Source organism: Centroberyx affinis, unplaced genomic scaffold (genome assembly GCF_046629955.1).
Source record: "Centroberyx affinis isolate AG114_WGS23_722 - 3 ecotype Tasmania unplaced genomic scaffold, CSIRO-AGI_Caff_v1 ptg001948l_1, whole genome shotgun sequence".
NCBI lineage: Eukaryota > Metazoa > Chordata > Actinopteri > Beryciformes > Berycidae > Centroberyx > Centroberyx affinis.
This window is the reverse complement of record NW_027280305.1, coordinates 236,675-262,373: the sequence shown is the minus strand read 5'-3', so window position 1 is coordinate 262,373 and position 25,699 is coordinate 236,675. Positions and strand designations below refer to the sequence as shown.

Here is a 25,699-nt window from a genome sequence, read left to right as displayed (position 1 = left end):
CACATAGTAAGGGAATTCTCCAGTAATATCAAATATTGCAGTGGCTATGCAGATTCTTATATTGATCTGTTTCCATCTTAATCAAATCGCAGATCCTTAACATAGATAAACATGAAGTAGGGGGAACCATCATTGTTTCGTTGCATTAGCATTTTATGTTGATGCTTATGGAGTAGCAGTCAAACGTCTGTGTTATTTTAGAGTAAAGGGGACTTTGTTACAGTAGCTTGACCTGCACGTAGAGTAGATCATTGTGCAGTGCTCATGTCTTTGTGTGGGACCGCAGGCTTAAAGCATTAGATGGTGGGAACTGCAGGAGGAGGACATATGGGACTGAGAGTTTAGTGACCCCCTCAACCTCCCCATGCCCATCTGTTCCTACAACCTTCTGGCTTAATACCAAGGCAGAAAGGTTTTTCAGGGCACTGTGAGAGTTTTTAGCATGCGTGCAGGACAATTATACAATATTTGCTTAGGAGGGGTGCAGGTTTATTTTTTCAAAATAATGAAGATTAGAAGAATTAGAAACTTTAATTATACTAGAATTAAATTTACTAGAAATTATCCCAAATAGAGACTGTATCAGCATATGACAACTGTAGGTTTCACAGCTATTATCTCCTCAGGTATAGTGCAGACAGATGTGCATATCAATAGTAAATGAACAACAAAAACTTTCCCATATGGGGGTGCCTGGAGCGAAATCTTATCAAAGGGGGGGGGGGCTAATGTGTGTCTATTTGGGGGTCCGTGACATGAAAACATTTGAGAACCCTGATCGAGTCAAGGGGCCGTCCAAAACACAGACATCTCCACCTCTTTGTAACCCCCTCAGCACCCATAGGTGATCTCATTGGCTGAGCTGGGTGCCAAAGCCAGAGAGCTCTCGGCGGAGGAAGTCAGTGATTGGCTGCTCCCGTCTTTGTGTGCGAGGCAGCACAGCCTGTCCGTTTGAATGTGCTGGGATTGGAAGGGACCATTTCCATGGACCATCTGTCTCACTGGCCACCGACACAACAAAGGACCCAGGATGGTGTTAGTACATGTTGGATATTTGGTTCTCCCCGTCTTCGGCTCAGTTAGAAACAGAGGTATGATTTTATATATTTTTGAATCCTAACAATTTCTCAGCGTTCCTTTAAACGTCCGCAAATAATGTAAACACAACCTAAAGAGCTGACACCTGCTAGCAAAAAAAGAAAAAACAAGACAACGATAGCAAGAATCTAGCCTAGATAGCCATCTTGCTAACGGTAACGACGCGTTAATATAGCCGAATAAAGACGACTAAAATCGGGCTTGCGGGGCAGGCTGTATTTATTTGATTGAAGACACATGTCTAGTAAATACACGTTTATTGTCTATGGGGCCTGTTAACCGCACCAAATGATGGCAGCTGTCAAAGTCAAATGGCAGCTCTGCTTACCCTCAGCTATGCTCAGTGGCTAGCGCGATCTTGTTTGGTTTATTTTCATAACGCGGCGGTTACCTGTAACAATTTGTGCACTCGCTGCTACTGACCAACAGCTTATTAAAGCCAAATTTACCAGCTCGCCCTTGGCTAACGTTCATGGCTCAATGTGGATGTGTTCGTAATTTGGCCAAGCAAGCAGCTGTAGCCCAGGCGAGGTTGACAACTTGATTGTTTGTGTTTCTGCCTGTGCAATTGGCATTGAGTCTGCTGATTTCATACGTTCACTTTTCACGGTAGCTAGTCACAATCACCAGCATTTTCTTAAAGTCAGACAGTGTAATGGCCGTACCTCAGATTAGGGGGTGTATACGGGTTAGGTCTATTCTAAACGGGCTGTAAAATGGTGGCGTTTTGCCCTAAAGCTGTTAATGTGGCTATTTGTTAGATGGGAAACGTCAAATCAAACCTGTAAATTACTCTGCAGATGCTCCATCAGTGAAAACATGAACAGATCCGACCCCCCATTTTGTTTTGCTTGATGGCAAACCCACTAGCTAAATTGGGCAAAATAGCACCCTCCATTGCAGCAGGCTATCTGTGCTGATTATGTAATAATAATTTGACGTGCATTGTTAAAATACATGCAGTAGCACCAATGATTTCATTGTGCTTTTATTTGTGTTCTTTTTTCCTGTTCCATAGTATCGAGGCTGGCTCTACATTCCGCATTTCTCAGACCTTTGTCCCCCTCCATTGTGTAGCTAACGATCATCTGCTGCTGTCTGCCGTAGCCTCTGCCTGTTCTCTGCATCTAGCTGTATTGTGAACCCCTTCTTCCTCATTTCCTCTTTCCATCTGAAGACGACATTGGCATTAAAACAGAGTTCCCACTCATACCGTATCCTTCTGTGTAACAGACTAAAGAATAACACCTTCTGTAGAAAACAGTTTGTCTTTATTTAAACTGTCATGTTGCTCTTTAGTAAATAACCCATTGTAGCATTAGATTTTACTACAGAATGTCATTGTGATTCTCCCATTCAGTGTGGATAGACTACATTCTGCTGTAAATTTCTGTAAAGTGGATACATTTTGACCCCCGATTCGATTACAGCCAGGCTTGATCGAACTCTTTGGATAGTGTCTCCATCCCCTTTGCAAAGGTGCATTGTACCAGTTTTCATCATCAATGAGCAGTTGTATGATCACCTTATTGGAAACTTGGACTAAATCATTATGACCATAAATACTATTGTCCTCATAGCAACAAATTGGCCAATACCTGCAACTCTGAAACCACAGTAATTTGTGTGTTGTTATCTTCACCTTTGATGGTCCACTGCACCTGTTTGAGTGGTGTCTAAATGGCTGGTCATAATCCTATCCATGTGTGAAAGCCTTTGTTCCTGCTAGTTGAATTGAATCCATTTAGTTGGTCGCAATAAATTGGCGAGATTTAGGCCTAACCCATCTTGCCATTTAAAAAATCCCCCTTCTGATCCACAGTCATGCACAGCCCCTCTTAAGTCTTTCTTCAGACACCTCCAGAATGCTATCCATTTTACAGGGATGTGTATATCCTGCACTGCTGTAGAACTCCTTTTAGAATCAAAATGTCTTTATTCTTTGGTTGTGGTTTTCTACCTTATGTTCTTGTATTAGATCCTAATGCATGGTCATTTTATACTTTTATTTTTTCCACATTGAACAGCAGATTCCAATGTAATCTTTGTGTAGAGATGTCCCTGCTGTACTGAAATGTGCTGTAAGCATACACATCTACTCATTGGATGCTGCTTCTGTTCTGTTAACCCTACAGAAAGCATGGTTGGGCCTTGCCTTTGGTCTTTATTTGCATGGAATTATTATGATTATATAGGATATATTATTATTATTACTATTATCACACAGTGCCACACATACTAATATTTTCCAATAAAGACTGTAGTATTTTTCCTAACCTTCAGTGTGCTTTTTGCTGATTTCCATGTGTGCCCCCCCTCCCTCCACACTGTGCTGTCACTAAGGCAGTCCCCTCACTCTATATGTGCTCTCATTTCTCAGCTGTCTTTGACAGAGGCACTTCAAGGTACTGCTCCACTCACTTGGGAGTAAGGGCAACCAAATTTTTCACCCATACTTCAAAAAATCCTTTTTTTTACTGGAACACATGGGCAGTGACATTTAAGGTTACATGCCATCATTCCCTCCCAGTCAATACACAGTTGTCAGTCCTGTTGCTCACTGGATGTGTACTTTGTAAAGCAGAACATAGCCTCTAACACATCCACTCACTGGTCTGCACTGTTTAGTTTCGGTTAACTTTGCAAACACTTTGATGTATTGACTGCTTAGTATCCAGCTCCATTTTCCCAAATGAATTGGCTTTGAATTCACCACTAAATGATGAAATATGTAGGTCTCTCAGAAACTGCTGTGGTCTGCAGCATTAGGCAGACTGAGTGAGACTGAAGAAGCACTTTGAAGTCCCTCTTCATTACATATACATGAAACACTGGGCTAAATTGTTTTGTAGGTTATGCGGTTCTGTGCTATGGTGTTCTTATGAATCTTCACCCATGTAGCAGAAGCTACTCATTATAGGGGTGAATAATGAGAAACTGATTTGGTTTAATCTTCAAATGGCAACTATTTCATTAGTGAAGTGTTATTTCTATGGTCCTCTTTGTGATTATCAAGGATATTATGTAGGTTATATACCAGCTAACACAGGACTACAATAGTGTTACAGCCTCTTCGCCTCTTTCATTTATTGCTCTCTTGCTTGTACATTTGCATAACAGATCTTGGCACTCAGGTAGACGATTAAACTCAATTGTAAGTCACACGTGGTAAACTTTTAAAGTAGTACATTGATGCTCATAGTCTCTCAAATAGTACCTACTGTATGGATGAATTTTAGTCATCAGCCTATCCTAAAAAAGACATGCTTTTGTACCTTGTCAGAGTAGCATAATTAAACACAGTTAGGCGCACATTGCAATTGCAGATAAGGCCTTCAATTATTTATTACAGGGGGTATTCTGTCATTAATGTTATTACATTAAAGGTTTTAGAGTTGCCATCCTTTTTGTTGTTAGTAATAAGGATGTCATGTAGAGCTCTAAGTTGTACTTTATGTGGTCTATAAAAAGCCTTTCAATACACAATTACATTTAAATTACAGATAATGTTTTGGCTTACCAGTTCTCGACCTTTTTTTTTTTTTCTATCATTTGCTACAATGATTTACGACATTGGGTTGGAATGTGCTGTCTTTGGGTTTAAAGGTTGCTCGCATTTAGCAATGCATTAAAAAGGAACATTTGCTCTCTAGAAAAGTCCGGAAAGGGGTTAATTTTACACAATACTATGTAACATAGACTACAGCAACCTTAACATGATTTGAAGTCTAGCTGTAGATATAAGCTGAGCAAGGGGGATTCGAGGGATTTGGAAGTCTGTGGGACTTCTTGCCCTCTTCTCCCAGCCACTTGATCCTTACATCTGTCCATAATGTCTAAAATAGTCAGTTATTTATATGTGGAAACAAGGTGTGTCTGAGACTCAGCTATCCCTGCCCACAACTTTCTCCACTAATCGCCACACTGGAGAGCAACAAACCGTTTCAGATAACTTGACGATTGACCCACATTTAATGCATATAAGGTTGCATGGTTGCTGCACTGCTACAGCCCACATTAACACTAACTTGTCTCCCACCCATCTTTATTTGAGAAATGCCGAGCATGTAGGGCAGCGGTGTGCAACCATGTGCCATCAAGAGCCGCGTGTTTGCAGGTTTTTAGTCTAGCCATACACTACAGCAGCTGACTTCACTGATTAGTTCCCCTCACTGTTAGTTGAAGGTGGGCTAATCAGTGAAATCAGCTGCTGCAGTGATTGATTGGAACGACAACCTGCACACACAGCTCTCCGTGGCACATGGCTGGAGACCACTGACCTAGGCAAAAGACAGGATTATGGAGGAGAGTAGGAGGTGTGATTATAGGGCTGCAGTGGTGGGAGCAGGAGAGGGGGATGAGAGAGAGAGAGAGAGGCAGGTTCGATGTCAGACTGCTGCAGTCACGGGTGGGCAGGGCTTATGGGGCTGTCACTCAGATGGGGACACCATGCCGCAGCCACACAGTGGGGGAAGGGCTGTTGGTGTAGCAGCTCAGGGGTGGGGGAGGTAGAGGGGAGTGTGTGGGGGTGGGGATGGTAATGAGGAGGATTGTGTGTGCGTGTGTGGGGAGGGTGATTAACACTAGTCAAGAAATGTATGGCTGTAAGTCAAATCAAAGCAGAGGTATAATAACACAATAACAACATCATGGGTGTTGCTGCAGTCAGCACTGCAGTATGTAAAATATTAATGTTTGGAGTGCACATTGTGGAATGGCCTAGCCAGATACTTTGATATTTATTCCGAGCTTCACACTCACCCCAGTCCTATTGGGTCACAGGCTTTATACAAAAGTGATGTATAGCCGTCTACCATCCAACCCAGAAGCCAGCCATTTCTGCTCTACTTCCTCAGCCCAACATTGTTCTCAGTTTGCTCATGGCTCTAAAGTTCACTGGCTTCCTGTGTCCTAAGGCTATATCCACTGAAGCAAAAGAACAACCCAGCGAATATGTCAAATTACCAAGAAGAATACTGAAACAAAAAGATGTAGCCTATTTAAGGGAGGTTATAAGATTTTGTGTTTACATAAAAAAAAATGGCCTTTGGATTCTACTTAAATACTCCACGCTCACACAAGATTTATTTGTTTTGTTATTGGAATATGTTACAGACTGTGATTTGATAATTCGAAAATTAGATCACGGCTCAGTGAACCATCAACTGTTAATTTAATTTGTCTGCAAATGCTAAATATATCACAGACCATTAACTCATAACCAAGACCCCCTGTATCATATTAGACATTCTGTCTAATATCTCTCCATATATTATATCAAGCCCAGCTCAGCCTGAAACAGCGTGACACTCTGGCCCAGACGTATATGTACAGTAGATGACGCATGCCCTCTTCTAATATACATAACCTAAATGAACAGCACATATACCTTGGCCACTGAAAAGCGCAATACTCTGGTCCTTGTCCTGCCTTTAACACAGGATACACACTTGTTTGAAAGGCCCTTCCCCCAGGCCTTGGTTTCTGTTCCCTGGCCCAGACAGCTGGACGGCTATAATGGGGGCAGAAGGAGCAACTGTCTGTCCCCCACCCAGCCCTCCTTCTAACCCTCCCTCCTCTGAGCTTGGAGTAATGAATATTGATTGTTTTTGTGTGACCCAATAGCGTGCTGATTCAGCGGGACAGCCAGAGACTCATGTCTTTGCTACCTCTGATAGCAGAGGGGGGTGGGGGGGAGCCAGAGATGGAGGAGGATTATCTATATGAGCCTGCCTCAGTGGCTGCTGGGCCTGGCTACTCCCAGAACACCAGGCTGCCTGATAGGAAGATATTCACACTAAAGTTATAGAAGCTTTGATGAGAACTCCACAGTAGAATATTTCTTCCTTCAAACTACAAAAATGATATAGGACCAAGATCCATTCCATTGACTAGCAATGGGCAAAAGACAACCCCTGGTGCTGTAGATCTTCTTGGAGCCGTCCCAGGCCATTAGTGGAGACCCATCCTCCCTGCTGACCCTGCACTATGGCAAGTCAAGAGGCTGGCCAGTCGGGTCCAATCTGTCTGTGGGCTTAGGGGGTACTCCATAGGGGTGTCCATGTCTGTGTCCTCCATCTGCTGTTTCGTCTGTCTTGTGTTGTCCCTTCACTCCTCTTTTACTGTTTCTCTCTCTGTGTGTGAGTGAATGTTTGCTGTTTGATGGTTTTTTTTATGTGCCTGTTATCATTTTGTGTGTATGAGAGAGAGAGAGAAAGGACAAAATTGTCTCATCTTGTATTCATGTCTTGTTTTTGCAATTATCTGTTTCTGTGTGAACTTCTCCATGGTCAGTCTGGGTCTCTCTGTTGTCTGCATGAATGAAAGTGACCACAGGCTTATCAGGCTGGGGTTTGCGGAGTCTCAATTCTCACCACTTGCATTTATTTCCTATAGGAGCACACTTCACCAGGCATCAACACAGCCATGCTACCTCCTGCCGACACTTTCACCTGGGTGCTCCCCAGGCGCCCATCCCAGCCGAGTTTCCTCTAGGACATGCCAGCCAGCCCCCCCAGACGGGTCTGGCCACCCACCTGCCCCCGGCACACCATCCGCCCCTCACTGCCCTGCCTGCACCTCCTCAATTCCAGGATGTGCCAGGGCCTCCATTCCTACCTCAGGCCTTACACCAGCAATACCTCATCCAACAACAGCTTCTTGAGGCGCAGCACCGCAGGATTCTCCCACACTCCAGGTAGAACGATGACTGCACCCAGAAAGGGATAGGTGCACATACACATACACACATTTCACTCTCACTAAAAGACAGGGAACCAGACAAAACCTTTTTACCATGTGCTCATATATCTTATTGCTGTGCTCTGCACAGAAGAACCCAGGAGCGTGTTCCCCTGAACCCTCACCGGCTGCGTTCCGGCTATGAGTACTCCCCTCCCCTCCACGTCCCCCAGCCTATCACGCAGCAGCAGCGGTACCTTGCCGAGGGCACAGACTGGTGAGTCACTGTCGGAGATTAACGAGGGTCCTGAAGAGATGAGAAATGATCTCTTTCTCCCTCTTTCCGTCTCGCCATCTGTCTAGCATTGGTGGTGGTGCTGATGTAGGTGCCTGTCTGTCTGCCTGCAGGGATCTCAGTGTAGAAGCTGGCCTCCCTCACCACCAGTACCAGCTTCAGCAGCTTCCGCAGCACTACCAACATTACCTGGCCTCCCCTAGAATGCACCACTTCCCCAGGAACACATCCTCTGCACAAGTGGTACGTTGGTCACAGACTGTTTCGGTTGATGTCTCTGCTTGTTTGTATTTTGTAGACAGGTTGATCTGTTAATTGTTGAATTACTGAATTAACATTGCTGTATTGCAATAAAGAGTTCTCTTTTGCCATTGCCAGGTTGTGCATGAAATCAGAAACTACCCGTACCCCCAGCTCCACCTGTTGGCACTGCAAAGCCTAAATCCTTCACGGCATGCCACTGCTGTGCGAGAAAGCTATGAGGTAAATTACATCCAGACAACTTGAAGTTTACCATCTTTCCATTCTATTCTGTTCTATTCTATTCTGTTCTACTCTATCCTACTCTATTCTATTCTAACTGTATCCTCCGTTTGGCCAGGAGCTGTTGCAGCTAGAGGATCGGCTGGGTAGTGTCAGCAGAGGAGCTGTCCAGACAACCATAGAGAGATTCACCTTTCCACACAAATACAAAAAGGTAACGGAGATAGTTATTGGATGTTAATAACACACAGACACATAATCCAGTGAGTAAATTTACATTGGCCTGCAGGTACTGTGCTGGTATGCACAGTATAAGAGACACACTCAAAGTACCAGGGCTCTGATGGCCCATTTGACCCCATCCTTTCTCTTTCTACAATCTGATTGCATAACAGAGAAAGCCCCTGGAACTGAAGATTGGGGAGGAGGAGGAGACAGATGTGGATGAGAAGTGCACCATCTGTTTGTCCATGCTGGAGGATGGAGAGGACGTCAGGTAAGAAATACTCTTAGATACTGACAAGCCCTATGTCCCCAAAATCCCCCATTTTCACTGCTGTTCTCTGCTATGCTATACAAAAGCATAGCACTGGCGTAAGCGTATGCTCTTACATGTGCATTTAACACCCAAGCTGGGGAATGGATAAGTGCACATTTCAAGGGAGAAAGAAGCTTTGGGATGAGGGAGGAGGGAGGAGGGAGGAGGGAGGAGGGTCGGTTTACAGCATATGGAGTCTCAGCTGTCTGAGAAGGGTGTGTGATTGTTGACTCAAGAGAAGTAGTCTCTACATGCCAAAGTGGACAAAATTAACTCCCGGTGTTGTCAAAAGACCCTGTCAAGCACATAACTGTATGGACTGGCAGCATAAGCAGAATTTGAATGGGTGCCGTGGGTGCCTTGCACCGATATCCAACAATGTAGAGAATCCCTTGGAATGTAGTCATATTGGTAAAAAAAAATTACTCAAGTTAAATAAGAAAAGTATTGATAATCATTGACTATTTTCTGTCACTCACTCACTCTCATAACCTTTGTCAACATAGTCATTGACAAATTTGCAATTAATTTGTAGGGCTGGTACAATATGGCAGATTTATAAAATGTTGTTGCTGTGATATTGAGGCACTTACATGACTTAATGTGAATTGGTAAATAAATACACCAAATTTGAGCTAAATGCTCATGATGTTGTTTTGACAGGTGGGAATTAGTGCTGCATTTTCTGTAGCATAACATTTATGAATTGTAACTGTAATTTGCTGACAAGTTATTATTTTTGCCCTTTTAGACCTATAACATGTTTGAGTAGACAGACTTCACAACTATAGTTTGCACCCATATGCAAGAAAGGCTAGCTCCGCCCCTGACTGGGAGACTCATGTTTGCCAAGGTGAACCAATGCATTGACCCCCACCCTCTCTCTCTCTCTCTCTGCCTCTTTCCACTAGGAGATTGCCCTGCATGCACCTCTTCCACCAGGGCTGTGTGGACCAATGGCTGGCCACCAGCAGAAAGTGTCCTATCTGTCGAGTTGACATCGAAACACAGCTGAACCCGGACAGCTGATGAGCCAAGGCAGAGATCTGAACCCCTGTCAGTCACCCTAGAGTGGTTCCTGCTTTCTTCCACCCCGGCCCGCCGGCCCTCCCCCTATTGGGTGCTTTGCCAAATGTCTCCAGACTTCATGTGACATCATCACCCTTCTGACTCACGCTTTACTGAGCCAAGCCAGGATTACTAACTGCACGAGAGGCTGCTGGAGACTCTCTCTATATATAGAAGCACATCCCTCTGGAAGCAAAAGACACGCAAACAAACACACAAACATACTCTCATGTACACAGGGTTTACTTGTAGCTTGCTGGTTGTAAGTGGGGTGTCGTTACTGTTGTGGTGTTGTACTGTAGGTAGCCTGGGCTGTGTAGCATGTTCTTAAAGCCATGACTTAATGTCCTGAGAGTGGAAAACACATTACCCCACCTTGAGCTGGCTACTTTCTCTCTTTCTCTCTCCCTCTATATATATTTCTCTCTTTGTCACACACATTCAATCAAAATGAATATTCTGCCACACAAGACAAGCTTAACTGAAACTAAATGCTCTGACGCCATGTTTACCTACAGATCATTTGTGGTGGTAGTAGTAGAGTAGCAGTATCCGACGAGTGATATTTGGTGGTCTCTCACCTTGTTAGGGGCGAGCACTAACCGGGTCTCACCCTGCTTCTACTTTTTGCAATACAGTTGTACATTTTCCTTGGGACAGATGGTGTCATGTGAGTAGGCCTCTTTCACTGCTGTGAAACCAAGCCCAGTGATCGAGTTGTTGTGTGTTAAAAATTGAAATACGCAGGTAGAAAGTGTTTTACCAAAACGCATTTTGTCATGGTGTAGCTTGACCTGATCCACAGGTTCATGTGTGTGTGCTCTGCTCTAGTGTGTGGACTCACAGAGTGTGTCTAACAAATGTGTGGATGTGTGTAAGAAATCCAAAAGTGCAAACTTGAGTGTTTTTCAAGGGTTCAAGGCAACACCTAGTAGTTACTGTAGTTAGGTGAATAATATTATGGTCACTGGAGTGCTTATACAATACAAAGCCAAATAAGGACTGAAAAAAAAAACTACATGTAGGGCCCATCTCCCATCATGCACTGCAATGATGGAGTGAGGTGGGAGGTGAGTGATGGAAGATTTAGCTGCCCCTGTGCCGTCTTCTGCTGGCACAGGCGCTCTGGCTGAGCAGCGTACTAAAATGCATGTTTCATTGTTGACTTGGGCTGTTAGCTTTGGTAGCGTTTCTTAAACTAAAAAAAGGAAGGTACAGCGTTGTCTGTGCATGACGTAGTTAGTCTGAGCTGTGACTATCTTCTCAACACTAACAAACAAAAAAATGAGCACGGTGTCAGCGGCTGTTTCCCTGACGTGTAGCGTGTGTTCATCCTGTCCCCTTGGTGGCAACGATGGGATCCTCTTGTGATGTTTACCTTATTGCCTAAAGAACAAGCACATGTGATGATAGATATAGCAACAACGTTTTTCTTTAGTATTGCATTTGCGTTGGGTTATATTTAGGTATAGAAACACGCAGTGTTTAAACGGAGTGAGGAGCTTGTGTATTAATCTTGTGTTTTCGTGTGACAGATCTCCCCTCGTGGTTGCTATGCTGGTTGCTATGCTGTATTGCTAGAACATGTAGAATGTTGTGTGATGGAGGCAGTATCCCTCTCAGTGCACGGAGACACGAGGGAACACAGCAACGGTTACGACAGCAAAACATTTTGGCTGCTAAAACAAGTTATCTCCTTCAGTGTTCCTTGATCTTTGCTCTGTCTTACAAGTTTTCATTGTTTTCTACCCTTTTTGTCAGCATGGTTCAGTCATTTCAGTACCACAGAGCCTCGTGTTAATGGATGCCTTTAGGACCCTAACTGTCCTATGCACTGAAATAGTAAAGGATTGGGACTAGCCCCAAAGACCCTAATAGCCTTGTGGACCAAGGGATCAATTAGCTAGGATTAAGATAGACCTTCTCCCTGTCTTGTGCACTGCCAGTGTTGACACTGCCTCCTCCTGTAGTGGAGTTGTCTGTGAGGAAGTTTTGATAGTTTACACAGGGTGTTGTCAGTTGAGATGCCTTAAGTATTTAACAATCATAATTTATTACTAACTGTAGATATTGTGGGTATGTATTTAATTTTATATAGTTTTTTTGCGATTGAATCATAATTTATTTATTTAGAAATAACACAAAAATGATATGAAAAAAACTATTACCTCATTTTTGCATTGTTTTAAATGGGAATGCTTTGCATGCAGTTGTATTTTTCCGAAGACTAAAGTTGAAAAAAAAAAAAAAAAAAAAAAAGCCCTGCTGTTTGATCTCCCCGAGCCGGCTGTGCGATGTTTACTGTCCAAGGCTGAGCTACTGAGCCTGCTCTCTCTCTCTCTCTCTCTCCCTCTCTCTGTCTCTCTCTCTGTCTCTCTCTCTCTCTCTCTCTCTCTCTCTCTCTCTCCATGTCTCTCTCCCTCTCTCATGTGGTGCTGTGGATCTTGGTTACATTCCATTCAATGCAATTTCTCTGATCCCCTATGCTGTGATCTAGTGGACAAACTGCAATGGAGTGAATTGGTTTTAGTTTGTGATTTTTTTCCTGTCTTGTTTTGCACTCATAGTTTTAATATGGGAACCCTCTCACTGGCATAACGTAGTTACAGTCATAGTTTGATATTATTACCATCATCACTATGAAACGCTGGCTTTTATTTTTATGCTCTGCTTTTCATAATGTGTTGTGACTCTTATTAATTCCATTATCTGTGAAGCATGTTCCTTCTCTCTCTCTCTCTCTCTCTCAAATCCCTTTATCTGTCTCTCTTTTCATCTTTCTCCCTCTCTCCTGTGATGTTTCTCCTCGGTCCTTTTTCCCAGAATAGTTTGTAGACTTGAGCATAACAAGTGCCTCGCTTTAAGTGTTAGGAGATATTTCCATATTATTTAAATCATTAAAAACAATCACCCATGAAGCCATCATGCCTTATTGGTTACATAATTAATTCAATGAATGGGTCACGAAGGTTAAGACAAGAATGTTAAGACAACATTTGACAGATGTGTACAAAAGCCATTATCTTCAGAAATTCAAATCGGACCGAACTGTCGAAAAACAGCCGTTAGTTTTGTTTGATTTTTTCTTCATAAGTATTACATATTGTGGAAATAATTCAGACTACTAAGAGGCATATTTCACTGTGGACTTTACAAATGCTACAATTATCTTTCTTTTGTGTACTGCTCTATTTTCTTTGTCTACTATCTATCCATGTCCCTGTTCCCTGCCCTTTCCGTTTCTTCCCTGAGTTTTGACTTAGCCGTCCATCCCTCCTCTCAGAATCCATCCACTGTTCCCTCTCACAATCCACTAAGGAAGGCAAGGACAGACAGAGGATTTTAAAGCACAACCTTTCTAAAAATGCATGTTTTCTCAGGTTTCAATATAGTCTCAATGGTATAAAAGTATATGGTGAAAATATATACAAAGAATATAACAGAAGAATATTCATTTTGCTGCTGCTTGAATCTGAAAAAACAAACTGAAGGAAGAGAAAATATCCCAAAAAGTGCCAGTGAAAGGGCTGCCGCCATCCTTGTATGAAAATCTGCTGTTTAGCTGTGACTGCGCAATGTTTTTCAATATAGGATATTTTATCTGAAAATAGAACTATTTATCATTAATATTAAAGCAATAGCTCATTAATGATGATGAGTGTGTTGATGAAGAAATGGATGAGCATATTATGGGTAAATGTTAGATTCACATTTGGTGGAATTTTGTACTTTATTTATTACTACTAATAATAATGATTTTAAAAGTTGCATTGCTAAACCCAAACTGTTCTGTTTTGTTTTTTTATTTTAATTTTATTTCATGGCTTGTATATTATCCTTTTGTATGTGCTCTTTTTGTAATAAATTGGATAAAATGGATGAAAACTTTTCTGGATTCTTATATGGTTTCATCTTTCCCCCCAAAGAGTGAACAGAGTTTGACCCTTGGCACAGACCAGCAGAGGCTGGCTGGCTGCTTGGAGATCTATAAGGTTAATGGAGAACATAGATCAACTTTCCAGGTCAGTGTGCAGTGTGACAATCGTGGCGTGATTTGTTTTCAGAGTCTGTGTGTTGCTTCGGGGTAACGAGAAAAATCATTATCTGAAGACATCTGACAAAAAACGTTGTCTTAAAAGCAAATGGGCTGAAAAGCATGAAGTTGTCATTGTGAGTATTACAAAACAGATCAATCTTTTATAAAACATCCATTATTACAAAACAGCTGTGAGCAAACCATTCCTGATATATGACATTTATAAAGGATGGCACATTCATGACCAAAGTTACCTTACCAAAGGACACGTTGTCACAGTATTTCAAGGCAGGCCATATTCTCAGGTTGCATGAAATACCTACTCATAATATACTTAAAAAAAACTATGAATGTAAAAATCAGTCAGTTCCTGAGATATCAACCTTGTTGGGGCAATACAGAATCTCTTTGGTCATTACCTTTAAACAAGCCAGATGAGAGAAAAGACTATCTCTCTACCATGGGAATGTTCAGAAATAAACCCATTAATACTTTGCAGTCTCTTTCAGTACTTGGGGTGGAGGATCCTGAAGATCTGCCCGTCAGCCCTGTTGGTGTCCAGCCACTTTCCACAGAGGAAGATGGTGGAGACGCCGTTGGCCGTGTTGGTGACCTCCACGCGGTCCAGCAGCCAGCCGGGGTTGAGGCCGGAGTTGTCATGCTCCACCCGTACTTTCAGCAGCTCTCCCATGTCCAGCATTTCCACGAGGAAACGGTCCGTCTGCTCGCGCTCAAACAGGTTGCGGAACTTCTGCCGCAGTTGCCGGCGGCCTGAATCTCCATTGGAGCCGTAGATCGTGATGAAAACGTTGGCATCGGTTCCTGCGCCCTTCTCGTCGCCGGTGATGACGATGATCTCATACTTGACGGGCACCAGGCTGCGAGCCTTACTGGCAAAGCTCTCAATGGCCTTTGTGCACTCAAAGGTCATGAACTCATCCCTCTTTGGAGAGAGTGGGATAAGGGCGTTGCAACTAAAGATGTACCTGGGGTTGATGGGACAGAGAAGGAAGAATGTAGTCATAGGTTTAGTGAAAATGCTAACAGGTGTCATGAGTATAGTACTACAAATGAATGAATGAATGAATACTTTGGTTTAGCGGTTATATTTGCGTGGCTCTAGATATGAGTCGCTGAAAGATTTCTCACCTGTTGCCCAGCTCCTTTTCCATGACGATGACCTCCTCCACATGCCAGTGCACCTCTCCCTTTACTTTTTTACCATCCTTGGGGGTGTGGCCCAGGCAGATACCAGCGATGTCACCCAGGTTCTTGGAGGAAAACTCAAACTTGTCAACATTTCCCCTAAAAAGAGAGGAAAAAGGAGCATATTATCGTGTGATGTAGCTAAGGACTTAGCGAGCTATTCTATTAAATTCGCCCACATAGTGTAAATTAATTTTATTGGCAACTTGTTCCATGTTTGATAAATTTATAACAAGATGCGCTATGATGTAATGTCATGATCGCGACATTATTGATTGTACTATTGGTCTGGGCTCAAGTACTCTTAGGAGTTGGTGGGGTTATTATGATCAATGTAAAGACAGAATTACTCCCATTTCTTTGTGCTTTTTCGCAACAACAGTCTTGAGTAGTAGGAACTTACCGCAAGAACCTCTTCTTCTTTGATGAGTTCTCCATCACAAATTCTTTTGATCGGCCCTTCTTCCCCTCAAGTGCAATCCAGGCATTCTCTTTGGTTTCAGCCTGAGCCGTGTCTGCCGTTACGATACAAATTTCATATTCTTTTGGAAAGAAGACACGGACACAGTTAAATTCCCTTGGGGTGTCTCAGCAGAGACGTATAGCAGATGGATATCTACACAGCATCCAACACTTTATTTGGATAGTCCAACGTTGATACTCAACTATCCGCTGACAAAAAGTGTCACTTTGCCTATTTGGTGCATCTCCTAACCATGACCCCATTTTTAACCCTAACCCAACCCTGTTTCTAACATTAACCTCAACCCTGAGATTAACCCTAGCCCAGACACTGAATATGTAATACTTTTCACACAATTATGAGTATCACTGCAAGTTTTAGTCATACATTATAGTCACTTGATAGGAAATTACTACCAAACTACCAAAAAAAAGTGTGACCCATCTTGGCATCATACCATGTAAACTAAATGGCATTGCCCTCAAAATGAGCTCATGCCGGGGCTAAAATCAATTATCTGTGTTGCAAAGACTTCACTGCAGTGATGTGGTAGCACATAATTATATGGGATAAACTGTGTGTAAATGAACCTACTATAACTGTATAAATGTTGCTTGTTGTGAGATAAGGAGAATGCATTTCCATGGCCTTACTGGTCTTCTCGTTAAGGTCTAAGATGTCGTTGTTAGCACAGGCCAGTTCTCTCATGATCTGTCCATCATCATCATTCTTGGCGAGCCAGCGGTCACAGGGGAAGCGAAATGTTTTGTCCAAGATCTCATCCTTCACGTCGACGTACTCTAGGTGCCATCCTGGAGCAGGACCTGGGCAGGACAGGATTGTGAAACAAGGGTGAGACAAGTAAACACGTCACCCCCCATGAATGATGCAGGCCCCCCTTGGAGCAATCAGTAACGAGATACAGCAGCCTTACAAGACAGCAGCCTTACAAGTTTCCTCGAAATCGGACCAGTGGTGTAGCAGTGATGGCCTCGCAAAGTTTGTTTGCCACACACTAAAAACTCATAGACCGATACACATTGTTGTATGTTCTAGTACACATAGGTCTATCATTTTGTGGTATCATTGGATACTGATATGCTTCTAAAATGTTCTGTATTATAGTGTTATGTTTTTGTACTGGTACTTTTTTGAAATTTTGACTTTTAATTATAGCATCCCCAAGCCAGTTTGTGTAATTGTTAAACACCAGAACACAGTGACAAAATGCATCATCCCTCCAGGTTTTGTCAAAATTTTAGCTGTGGTGTCTAAGATATCACCAACAACGGACCAAAGATTGGACGGACACAGCCCAATCTATCGTGGGGGCAAATCTATAGCACCAATTTATCTTTGCCTTTGTTAATAATTACGCTATATGATTGCACTGTATATACATCCTGGTACTAATATGTAGTCTCTGAAATACCAGGAACATAAGATACTTTCCAGAGTGTCACAGTATATCTGACAACTGAGCAGCTGACCTGTGTTGTCGTGCCAGACCCGTACTTTGGAGAGCTCTCCCAGGCTCAGAATGTCTGGGAAGCGGAACGCGTCCATTTGCTTGCGTTCAAACTTGTTGGACTTGCTGGACTCCTTCAGCGCCAGCGTCCCGGTGTCTCCATTCTCTCCGAAAATGATGAGCCACACATTGGCATCAGTGCCCGCCCCTGAGGAGACAGGAGAGTCAGACACCTAGACATAATAAATTATGTTTCCCTAGATGACTACTCAGCTCATCATTACAAAGAAAGAACTTCCAAAAATAAATAGATCATCAATCATCAATAAAGCTTTTACAATCTCCTAACTCAACACAACCGACTGCTTTCAAGAACTAATAGAGGGATCATTTAAATATCCTTTCCTTCAGAATAATAGATAGATAGATAGATGGCTAGATAGATAGATAGACAGATAGACAGACAGACAGACAGACAGACAGACAGATAGATAGATAGATACAACTGTAGAGTAGTAGTAGTTTCAAAAGTGCCCATTTATGTTTGAGGTAGACTTTGTGTTCTTCTGACTAACAGTATGCAAAGCAGGGGCTTGTGACAAATGGAAACTTTGATAGCCTTTGCTATAAATTGCACTCAGCTTCCACCTGTGGGGGTGAACAAAACTCTCCTATGAAACTACAAGTCATCGTTCTCTGAATCATCCTGAGTCATCCTCCATCTCCTGCTCTACACCTCCACTGCAGAGTCACTGGTTGTAGTATAAGAAGACCACGGTATAGTTTGTTCATGTAGTTCATGTGGTTTTCTTGAACCATTTTTGAACCATTTGTGCCAATTTTGTTGCAAGGTCTCACAACTATTGCACAGATTGGTTGAATTTACATTAATTATTGAGATTGCAAAATCTTGCAGGAACTGATCAACCAACAACCAACCACACTGTGAGTGAAAGAGTGAAATGAGGAGCAGAGAGGAACCACTTTTCTCTGACTCAGAGAGCAGATGTAAAAATCCCTGTTTATTGTAATAGTGTGGTTTATCTGGATTCCAGCAAATTCAAACCCCTCTGGAATAAGTGAATGGTCACATGTGTATAAGGTCATTGTAAGTATAGGAAACTATATGACCACAAATATGAATGGAATTTGCAAGAAACAGCACAAATAAAGTCTGTGCTACACAGAGGCTTACTATACAACTTTTGTTCCATGAAATAAAATACATCAATGAATATCATGTTGTCCTTCAGTTACTTTTTGTATTGATTGTTGCTAGCAAAAAGCTAATCGTTTGGGAAAGCAGTCTACAGAAGTCTATATTTGCTTATCTGGCAACAACTGGGAAAGACAACAATTGGAACAGAACTAACAACTAACAAGAACAAGGCAACTGTAACTATACATAAAAAAAACTATTATAACTATTCAATGCAATCTTTAAATAATTTGAATGTAGCCTACAAAACAGTTGGGACGAGAAGAGAGGTAAAAGAAGTTACTCATGATGTGTCAAAGCAATACATCACTGCTATTATAGTCTGTGTTCCCCGATGATTAGTGTTTTGTTAGCAAAAATCAATATAAAAAGTAACTAAAAGTTACAAATTTATAAAGGTGATGCTAGTGGATGTTGTCCTATTTTAACCCCTGGGACAAAACGTAGAAGACTATGGATATCCATTCAACACAGCCCTTATTTTTGGCTTTTTCTGAAAAACCCATTCTTTTGCCATACAGATTTTGGACGAAGATGACATAAAATGACGACTTCCACTTCCAACCTGTATTTCCTCCTCTCAGTTGGTGGTATCAACTAACTAAACTACTATTTTTATTAAGCGACTTATTGTTGTTTTAATATGCAATGTGGGGGTTTGCAACATTTGTAATTTTGAAGGTAGTTGAAGAATTAGAATTAAATTGAAATTGAATTGAAGCTACTGACGGTCCACAGAGGATTGCATTCAATGCCCCACAGCATCATGGGAAATGTAATCTTGGTCTCATTACACACACATTTGTTGAAATAGATTATGTATTGTGACATTCACAAGGCAGAGTTGAATGTACTTACCTTACAATGTATAATATGTGTGGAACAGGGGTTTATTTTGTTTTTATACACTCTCCAAAGACAAAGCTGTAACACTGAGAGTGTCCTGACATTCATCACCCTGTCGTACTCAGTATAACTGCAGATTGCCCAGTAAAGAACTCAAAAGAGAGCTGTGGTGTTGTGGTGGTATGGTGTGTGTGTGTGTGTGTGTGTGTGTGTGTGTGTGTGTGTGTGTGACAGCTCAGCTCATTATTCCTCCCAGAGCCTCAGTGGTGGCGCAGGGCTACGTCTTAACTTACAGTAACTGCCAAGGGCAGAGAGAAGAGTCCTTTGAAGTCGGCTCAGACGCCTCGTTCCTCTATCATATTGATCAGCCAGCTCCACTAAGCCCTAAAAAACTGCATGGGGAAAGAAAGGAGCAAAGCTGTGTGGACGGTTTCTGATAGATTTCTTTCATTACCATGAGGTAGTTAAACGAAAGTTACTCCACATTTACAGCTTCGTGTTTCTCTGAGAACACAGACCCTAAGCACAAGGGAAGGTCAAATGAAGAGAAACCCTAGAATGACAGAAATATATCCTCTGTGTAGCAACACTAATTACTTTTTGTAAACATTGCACTGGGAAGAGGCAATATTTGTTCCACATACTGCAAAGGGGTAGAGATAAAATAATCTCCATTCCACTCTGCAACACAACACAATTATTGCAGGAAGTTGCTACAGCGTGATGTTGTTAATATGCCTAGTAAGTAAGTGAATACAGTAATGAATATGTATTAGATGCCTATGAGCCAGCTGTTTCCTAGCTGTCTCCCTTGCCATGATATGCCCCACCAGCAAGTCATCTTGGGTCGGGCATCTTGGGCTAACAGCTTGCTGTTAGCAGCCTGCATGCAGTCTGACCAACCTGCAGCATCACTGGTCTTGACCTGGATGATGTAGGTGGTGAGCTCCACCATCTCTTCCTCGTCCACCACAGCAGCCATTTCACAGATCATGGTCCTCTTGGGTCCGCGTGTCCTGGACAGCCACTCCTCATAGGTGAACACTGACACCTCCTCTGTGGTCAGGTTACGCATGATCACCTGGTTGCACACAGTTAGCGCTTCAAACACACTATTAAACTTCACCCTAAATGTCATTGAAAATTCTAATATTGATTTTTTATTATCACCCGTCTAAGTCAATCCACCAAGATTCACTGTTAAATAAAACTGTGTAGAAATATCTGGCAAACTGTAATGAGAATATGCATGCTTCCTTACCCTCTGACTTTTTTTTAATAATACAAGTCTATAAATGCATCCTTTGGTAAAGGGATATAGATTCAGGATGGAATATATCTCTTTTTTCAAAATTGCACTCAATACCTATAGTTACTATTATTATGATATATTGTAACCAGTGAGTGACAACCTGTATATGAAATATTGTGGATAAAGCACATTGGAAACAAGTCCATCTTTAGGCATCTTTATATGGCTTAAATGGTTTGCTTGAAAGCCTTGACACTAACCAAAGAATAAAATCATGATAGCTTATATGGAATAGACATGAATCCATTCCAGACAAGAGGAAACCTGTGAAAGCCATATTACTGCAATCCATATGACACAAAGACGTCTTTCAATAGGCATGTTTAAGTATTTATTCTGGTGTTATGTGGAAAATCAAGCAAATATCACCTCTGAGTATGTAAATGAGTATTGTGCATACTGTGTCACACGTATGTATTACGCACACAAGCCCCTGCCTCTCCCAAGCTGTCTGATCGCTTGTCATGGGTGGCATTTCATTATTATACAGACAAAGACTTGGCTCGGGCAGCCATAACGGTATTAGCTCCCCACTCTGCATATTTATTTGGGCAGATTACTATGCTGGCGGGTCGCCCAGTCCGCTGCTGTGTCCATTTGAATACACAGACCCAGCAATCCATAAAGGGAGCACATCTGTTTGTGATGCTGCACACACACGGCTCTGTGCAGGGTCAAGTCAAGGACATGTTCGCAGTCGCCGAGTTCCAGGCGCAGACAGACAGCGCTCGGTATCGCTCCTGACTGCTCGGCTACTCTGCAGGCTCGGTGCCTTCACCAGAGAAGACATTTGCATAGGAAACATGTTGCATTTCATCAAAGCGTTTGGCCCGAGACATCAGGCTAAATTTGGAGGCTAGTAGTCATGTTGTCCTCCCAGGGTCAACAGAAAAGATAAAAACTACCGTAACACAATGAGAAATGATCAACTTGAATTCATTTAGTTGATTATATGATGTGTGATATGATGTATGAGGCTGGGTAAGCCTGAATGTTATTAAGTGGTGACGCACCAATACATACCAAATATATAATGTTATTTAGAAGAAAATACAATGTTAAGCAGCGTGTGGTGTTGCATGGCAAAGGGATAGTGATGTTTCTCTGTGCTCTGCTGAGGAGTGCAGGGAACTCACAGTGCTGCAGCTCATTACTGAGCCAGTGCCTGTGCCTGTGTGTGTGTGTGTGTGTGTGTGTGTGTGTGTGATGTCAGCACCAACACTGTGGTGACTAAAATGGGTCAATATGCTCACTCCAGGAACTCTGGGCCCTACTGTGGAGCCTTGTGTGTGTGTGTGTGTGTGTGTGTGTGTGTGTGTGTGCATGTGTGTGTGTGTCTGTGCGTGTGTGTGTTTATGTGTGGGTGGATGGGTGGGTGTGTGGGTGAATCATGCACTGACCATGCTCCTGCAGGCAGGGATAGATGAGTGTGTGAGTGTGTGTGTGTCTGTCTGTGTGATATAATAGATTGAATGATCCTGTGACCTGCAGCACACAGGCCCAGGATACACACACAAGACTGTGGCTGCTTTGTACTATTGATTGTAGAAGTAGCTAACAATTACTGTTCTACTTTTTATGTTCCTGGTTTCAAGTTTTATTGATGGGATCTGATGTTTCCACTTCATACCCAATAAGCCCTTGACAAGAATAAAGGAAAACCAGTCCGTTCTGAATGACTAAAACTGGTGAAAGATCTCATTGGCAGTACCAATTCCCCCATGCATGTTGAACATGGCTGGTTAAGGTGACCCGATAGTTGTATGTAATATTGAGCCAGTTCGACAGTGCCTTGATGACTGAGCTGACCTTATCGAGAAACCAGTCAGGTCGGCTGCCGGAGCCATCGATGCGGAGCCTCATCTTCCTCAGTGGGGCGATGTCATCGATCTCCAGGCTGAAAGTGTCTTCCTGACCTCGCTCAAACCTGCAGACGGACACACAGTAGCATAATGAAAGGGTTATTGAAGCTGATCGACACTTTATTTCATATTTTAACTGTCAAAAACGGTATATAATGTGACTGGGTGAGGCCATAGCAGCAAAAACAGAGAGAGAGAGAGAGAGAGATCAGGTGAATGTGAATGTGTGAGTGTCCACAGTCAGCTACCTGTCCTCGTTCTTTTGCAGCAGAATCTCCTCTGTGCTGCCGTTGGCCCCGAACACAGACATGGAGATCTGTGTGTCTGTCCCTGCGTTCTGCACGTCACCCGTCACCACCGTCAGCTCATAAATGATCTGTCATCAAAGGAGGAGACATCTTGCTCAGTTTACTCACTATATTTGCTTTGCGTGGCCATCTGCATCTTCCAGAATCAATATGATCTCCAAAACATCAAAGGATAAGGGTATATATTTATCTTGCAACTAATAAACAATGACAGTAAGTAGTGCAGTAATATCTTTTTTTGTGATTTTGAGGATGACAGTGATGCAGTAAGCATAATTAAAGTTATATTGAAATGACATTTTGAAATAATCTATTTTGAAACAGGGGAGGGGCGAGAAGCGGGATCATTCAAAAGTGGTCCATTGATGGGAGAGTAGTACTCGTTATGGAGAGTTTATGATGTATGTGATGGGAGGGGCGGAGGAGGCATTCTTAAAAAATCTGTGATGGTATTATTGGATGGAATTTTGGATGAAGTAACCATTAGAAGTGCATTGTTTTAAAGTAATCGGTTTTGATACAAAAATACAAGAAAATCAAAATGTAGTACATTTTTTGGCATGTATTGCTAAATAGCTGTACATTATGACGTGGATAATTAGCTAAAAAAGTCATTGTTCATTTCATTTTGACTGAAAATGACCCATAATCCCTGCTGTATGGTACTAGTAGTACTAGACCAGTGATTCTCAATGTGGGATCCGGGGACCACCAGGGGTCCTTGAGGAGTTCCAGGGGGTCCCCAGCAAATTGATGAAGTGTTAAACTTCACCAGTATTTCATTTACAAGAAGTTAACACAATTAGAGAATGTAGAAGAATGACTGTTTTGAGCATAGTACAATACAGATAGTCCTGGAATTCTGGACAAAATCATATCTGACAATAAAAAATATTCTCAGATTTGGGTCCAAGAGACAAAATCTCATCAAATGGGAGTCTGTGGCCCCAATGCGCACTAAATTAGGGGTCCTTGATATGAAAAAGGTTGAGAATCACTGTACTAGCCCACAGTAAGTTATGTTCTGTGCTGTATGGCTATGACTGTCTTTTTGGTCACATTTACACACCTTCTGGGAGATGGAAATGCCCTCTGCATCCAACACGTTGAATACTCTAGCAGTCAGCCCATCTCCACGATCTTTGGCCAGCCAGCACTTGCAAGCGAAAATATATTTGACCCCTTTGGTTGGCACAGCAACAGACAGCTCATCAACCAGCCAGCAACTTTCAGGAGTGGCTCCATCGTGGCCGAGCTGCAGGGAGGGAGAGAAACAATCACTGCCAGCTAGGTGGGTGTATTCGTGCGTACATGCGTGTGTGTACATTTGTGTGTGTGTGCACTAGTGCGGCTGCATGAGAGTGCGCGATTCCCTGAAAGCTTCCCTCGCTCACCTCCACCTTTTTGATCTCCCCCACATCTGAACCGTTGGACTCCAAGCTCTCCAGAGAGCCAGCCTCAAAGCACCTCCTCCCGTCAGGAAGGTCCAGCCACAGCCTCTCTGTCTGGGTGTGAGTCGCCCCGATAATGATCACATAAGCCCTGCTGGTGGTACTAGCATCCCGCTCCAGTCCAGTAGAGATGGTGATGTGATACGGTATGACTGCACAGGGAGGGCACAGCACTCACTTATTCATAGGTATGTGGTTATGTAAAGATGTCTGTGTTATAGGAGAATAGGAATAGCAATGAAACACACAATTACAGGGCCAGTGATGAATATATGTCAGACACACTATACTGATACTATTCTCTGTGTTTTCTTACTGGGGAGCTCTTCAACAATGTCCTCCTCCTTCTTCTTCTTGCTCTTTTTGTTCATGTTACTGTCAACACTCTTCACGGTCAGGGCTGAGTTCTTCTTCTTACTGTTTAGACTCTCTCTCACCCCCTCATAACCCTGAATGAAGACACAGACACAAACACAAACACACGTGGTGAGATCTTAAACAAAAAATTATTTTGCATTACTCATACAACGACAAACAAAGTCTATGTGTTTGAATAGAGGACTGTGGATGATATTCCTTCCATTATATTTCTCTGGCTGCCATGTATATAATGAAACATTATGCTCTGTAATTGCATTTAACTCCAACGCAATGTGTCCTTTGATTGTGGCATTGTTCTGCTTTTAATATTTACCATATAGCATACACACACACACACAAACAGAGATTTTTTCCATACCTTGACATAGAAGACTCTCACAATGCGCCGGTCCTCCCTCTTCCTGGAGAGCCAGCGTTCACATAGAAAGAGGAAGACCTCTTCCGTATCCTCATCAACCACCTCCACCTGGTCCAGGTACCAATCAGCACTCACCATGCTGTTATCATGGCGAATTTTTATCTTGAAAACCTGTCCGAGGTCGACTGCCTCTATTGTGAACTTATCCACCTGAGGAGAAAAAGCAAATAACATCAGCATAATTATATATATTATGTTTCATAACAATTCGGACAGTTTATAAATAACCCAATGTGTCTGGATGATATCTTAATCTACACTCCATGGGAAAAATTACAGATACTCAATGGTGACAATATCTGCAAATGTTTGTGTTTTCTTACAGATCCGCGTTCAAACTTGTTGCTGTTGGTCTCTGACTTGCTGAGTTTCCTCTCTCCGGTGTCTCCCAGGTCTCCATAGATGGTGAGGAACACGTTGGCATCGGTGCCCGCCCCATACACATCACCTGTTATCACTGACACTTTGTATGTGTGAGCTGTAGTGGGGAAGATGGTCACAGACAAGTAAACACTGAATCAGTTTGAGGCAATTCACAGCAATTGGTACAAAATAAACTGAAAAGA

The 25,699-nt window shown here is 42.6% G+C and overlaps 2 protein-coding genes across 4 annotated transcripts in view; one reads left to right on the top strand and one right to left on the bottom strand.

The window, feature by feature from the left end:
* Positions 1 to 955: 955 nt before the first annotated feature.
* Positions 956 to 10,124, top strand: ark2ca (arkadia (RNF111) C-terminal like ring finger ubiquitin ligase 2Ca). 3 transcript variants are annotated; one of them, XM_071530624.1, is made up of 9 exons: positions 1,022 to 1,091; positions 7,495 to 7,596; positions 7,666 to 7,768; positions 7,931 to 8,056; positions 8,188 to 8,317; positions 8,453 to 8,557; positions 8,676 to 8,771; positions 8,953 to 9,053; positions 10,007 to 10,124. In XM_071530624.1, the coding sequence occupies exons 1-9, from the start codon at positions 1,031 to 1,033 to the stop codon at positions 10,122 to 10,124; spliced, it is 942 nt and encodes a 313-aa protein (XP_071386725.1). In that variant the 5' UTR covers positions 1,022 to 1,030. The 3 variants fall into 3 exon arrangements, with proteins under 3 accessions (XP_071386723.1, XP_071386724.1, XP_071386725.1); XM_071530622.1 differs by having other exon boundaries at positions 956 to 1,091; positions 7,495 to 7,795; XM_071530623.1 differs by having other exon boundaries at positions 982 to 1,091; positions 7,495 to 7,795; positions 7,913 to 8,056.
* Positions 10,125 to 14,391: 4,267 nt separating this feature from the next.
* The window catches only part of loxhd1a (lipoxygenase homology PLAT domains 1a), a 29,997-nt gene continuing 18,689 nt past the window's right edge, over positions 14,392 to 25,699 (bottom strand). The window contains exons 29-41 of the mRNA XM_071530614.1: positions 25,457 to 25,611; positions 25,074 to 25,283; positions 24,651 to 24,783; positions 24,278 to 24,486; positions 23,953 to 24,138; positions 22,824 to 22,951; positions 22,523 to 22,640; positions 20,305 to 20,482; positions 17,359 to 17,544; positions 16,522 to 16,692; positions 15,809 to 15,947; positions 15,349 to 15,504; positions 14,392 to 15,185 (exon numbers count right to left, since the gene is read on the bottom strand). Coding sequence (XP_071386715.1) covers positions 14,705 to 15,185; positions 15,349 to 15,504; positions 15,809 to 15,947; positions 16,522 to 16,692; positions 17,359 to 17,544; positions 20,305 to 20,482; positions 22,523 to 22,640; positions 22,824 to 22,951; positions 23,953 to 24,138; positions 24,278 to 24,486; positions 24,651 to 24,783; positions 25,074 to 25,283; positions 25,457 to 25,611 — 2,450 coding nt within the window. The 3' untranslated portion in view covers positions 14,392 to 14,704. The remainder of the gene's footprint in view (positions 15,186 to 15,348; positions 15,505 to 15,808; positions 15,948 to 16,521; positions 16,693 to 17,358; positions 17,545 to 20,304; positions 20,483 to 22,522; positions 22,641 to 22,823; positions 22,952 to 23,952; positions 24,139 to 24,277; positions 24,487 to 24,650; positions 24,784 to 25,073; positions 25,284 to 25,456; positions 25,612 to 25,699) is intronic.

Coding starts and splice junctions, on each gene's coding strand:
- ark2ca (XM_071530622.1), top strand. CDS start 956: ATGTGCTGGGATTGGAAGGGACCATTTCCATGGACCATCTGTCTCACT. Junction 1,092..7,494: donor CGGCTCAGTTAGAAACAGAG/GTATGATTTTAT, acceptor TATTTCCTATAG/GAGCACACTTCACCAGGCAT. Junction 8,558..8,675: donor CTGTGCGAGAAAGCTATGAG/GTAAATTACATC, acceptor CCGTTTGGCCAG/GAGCTGTTGCAGCTAGAGGA.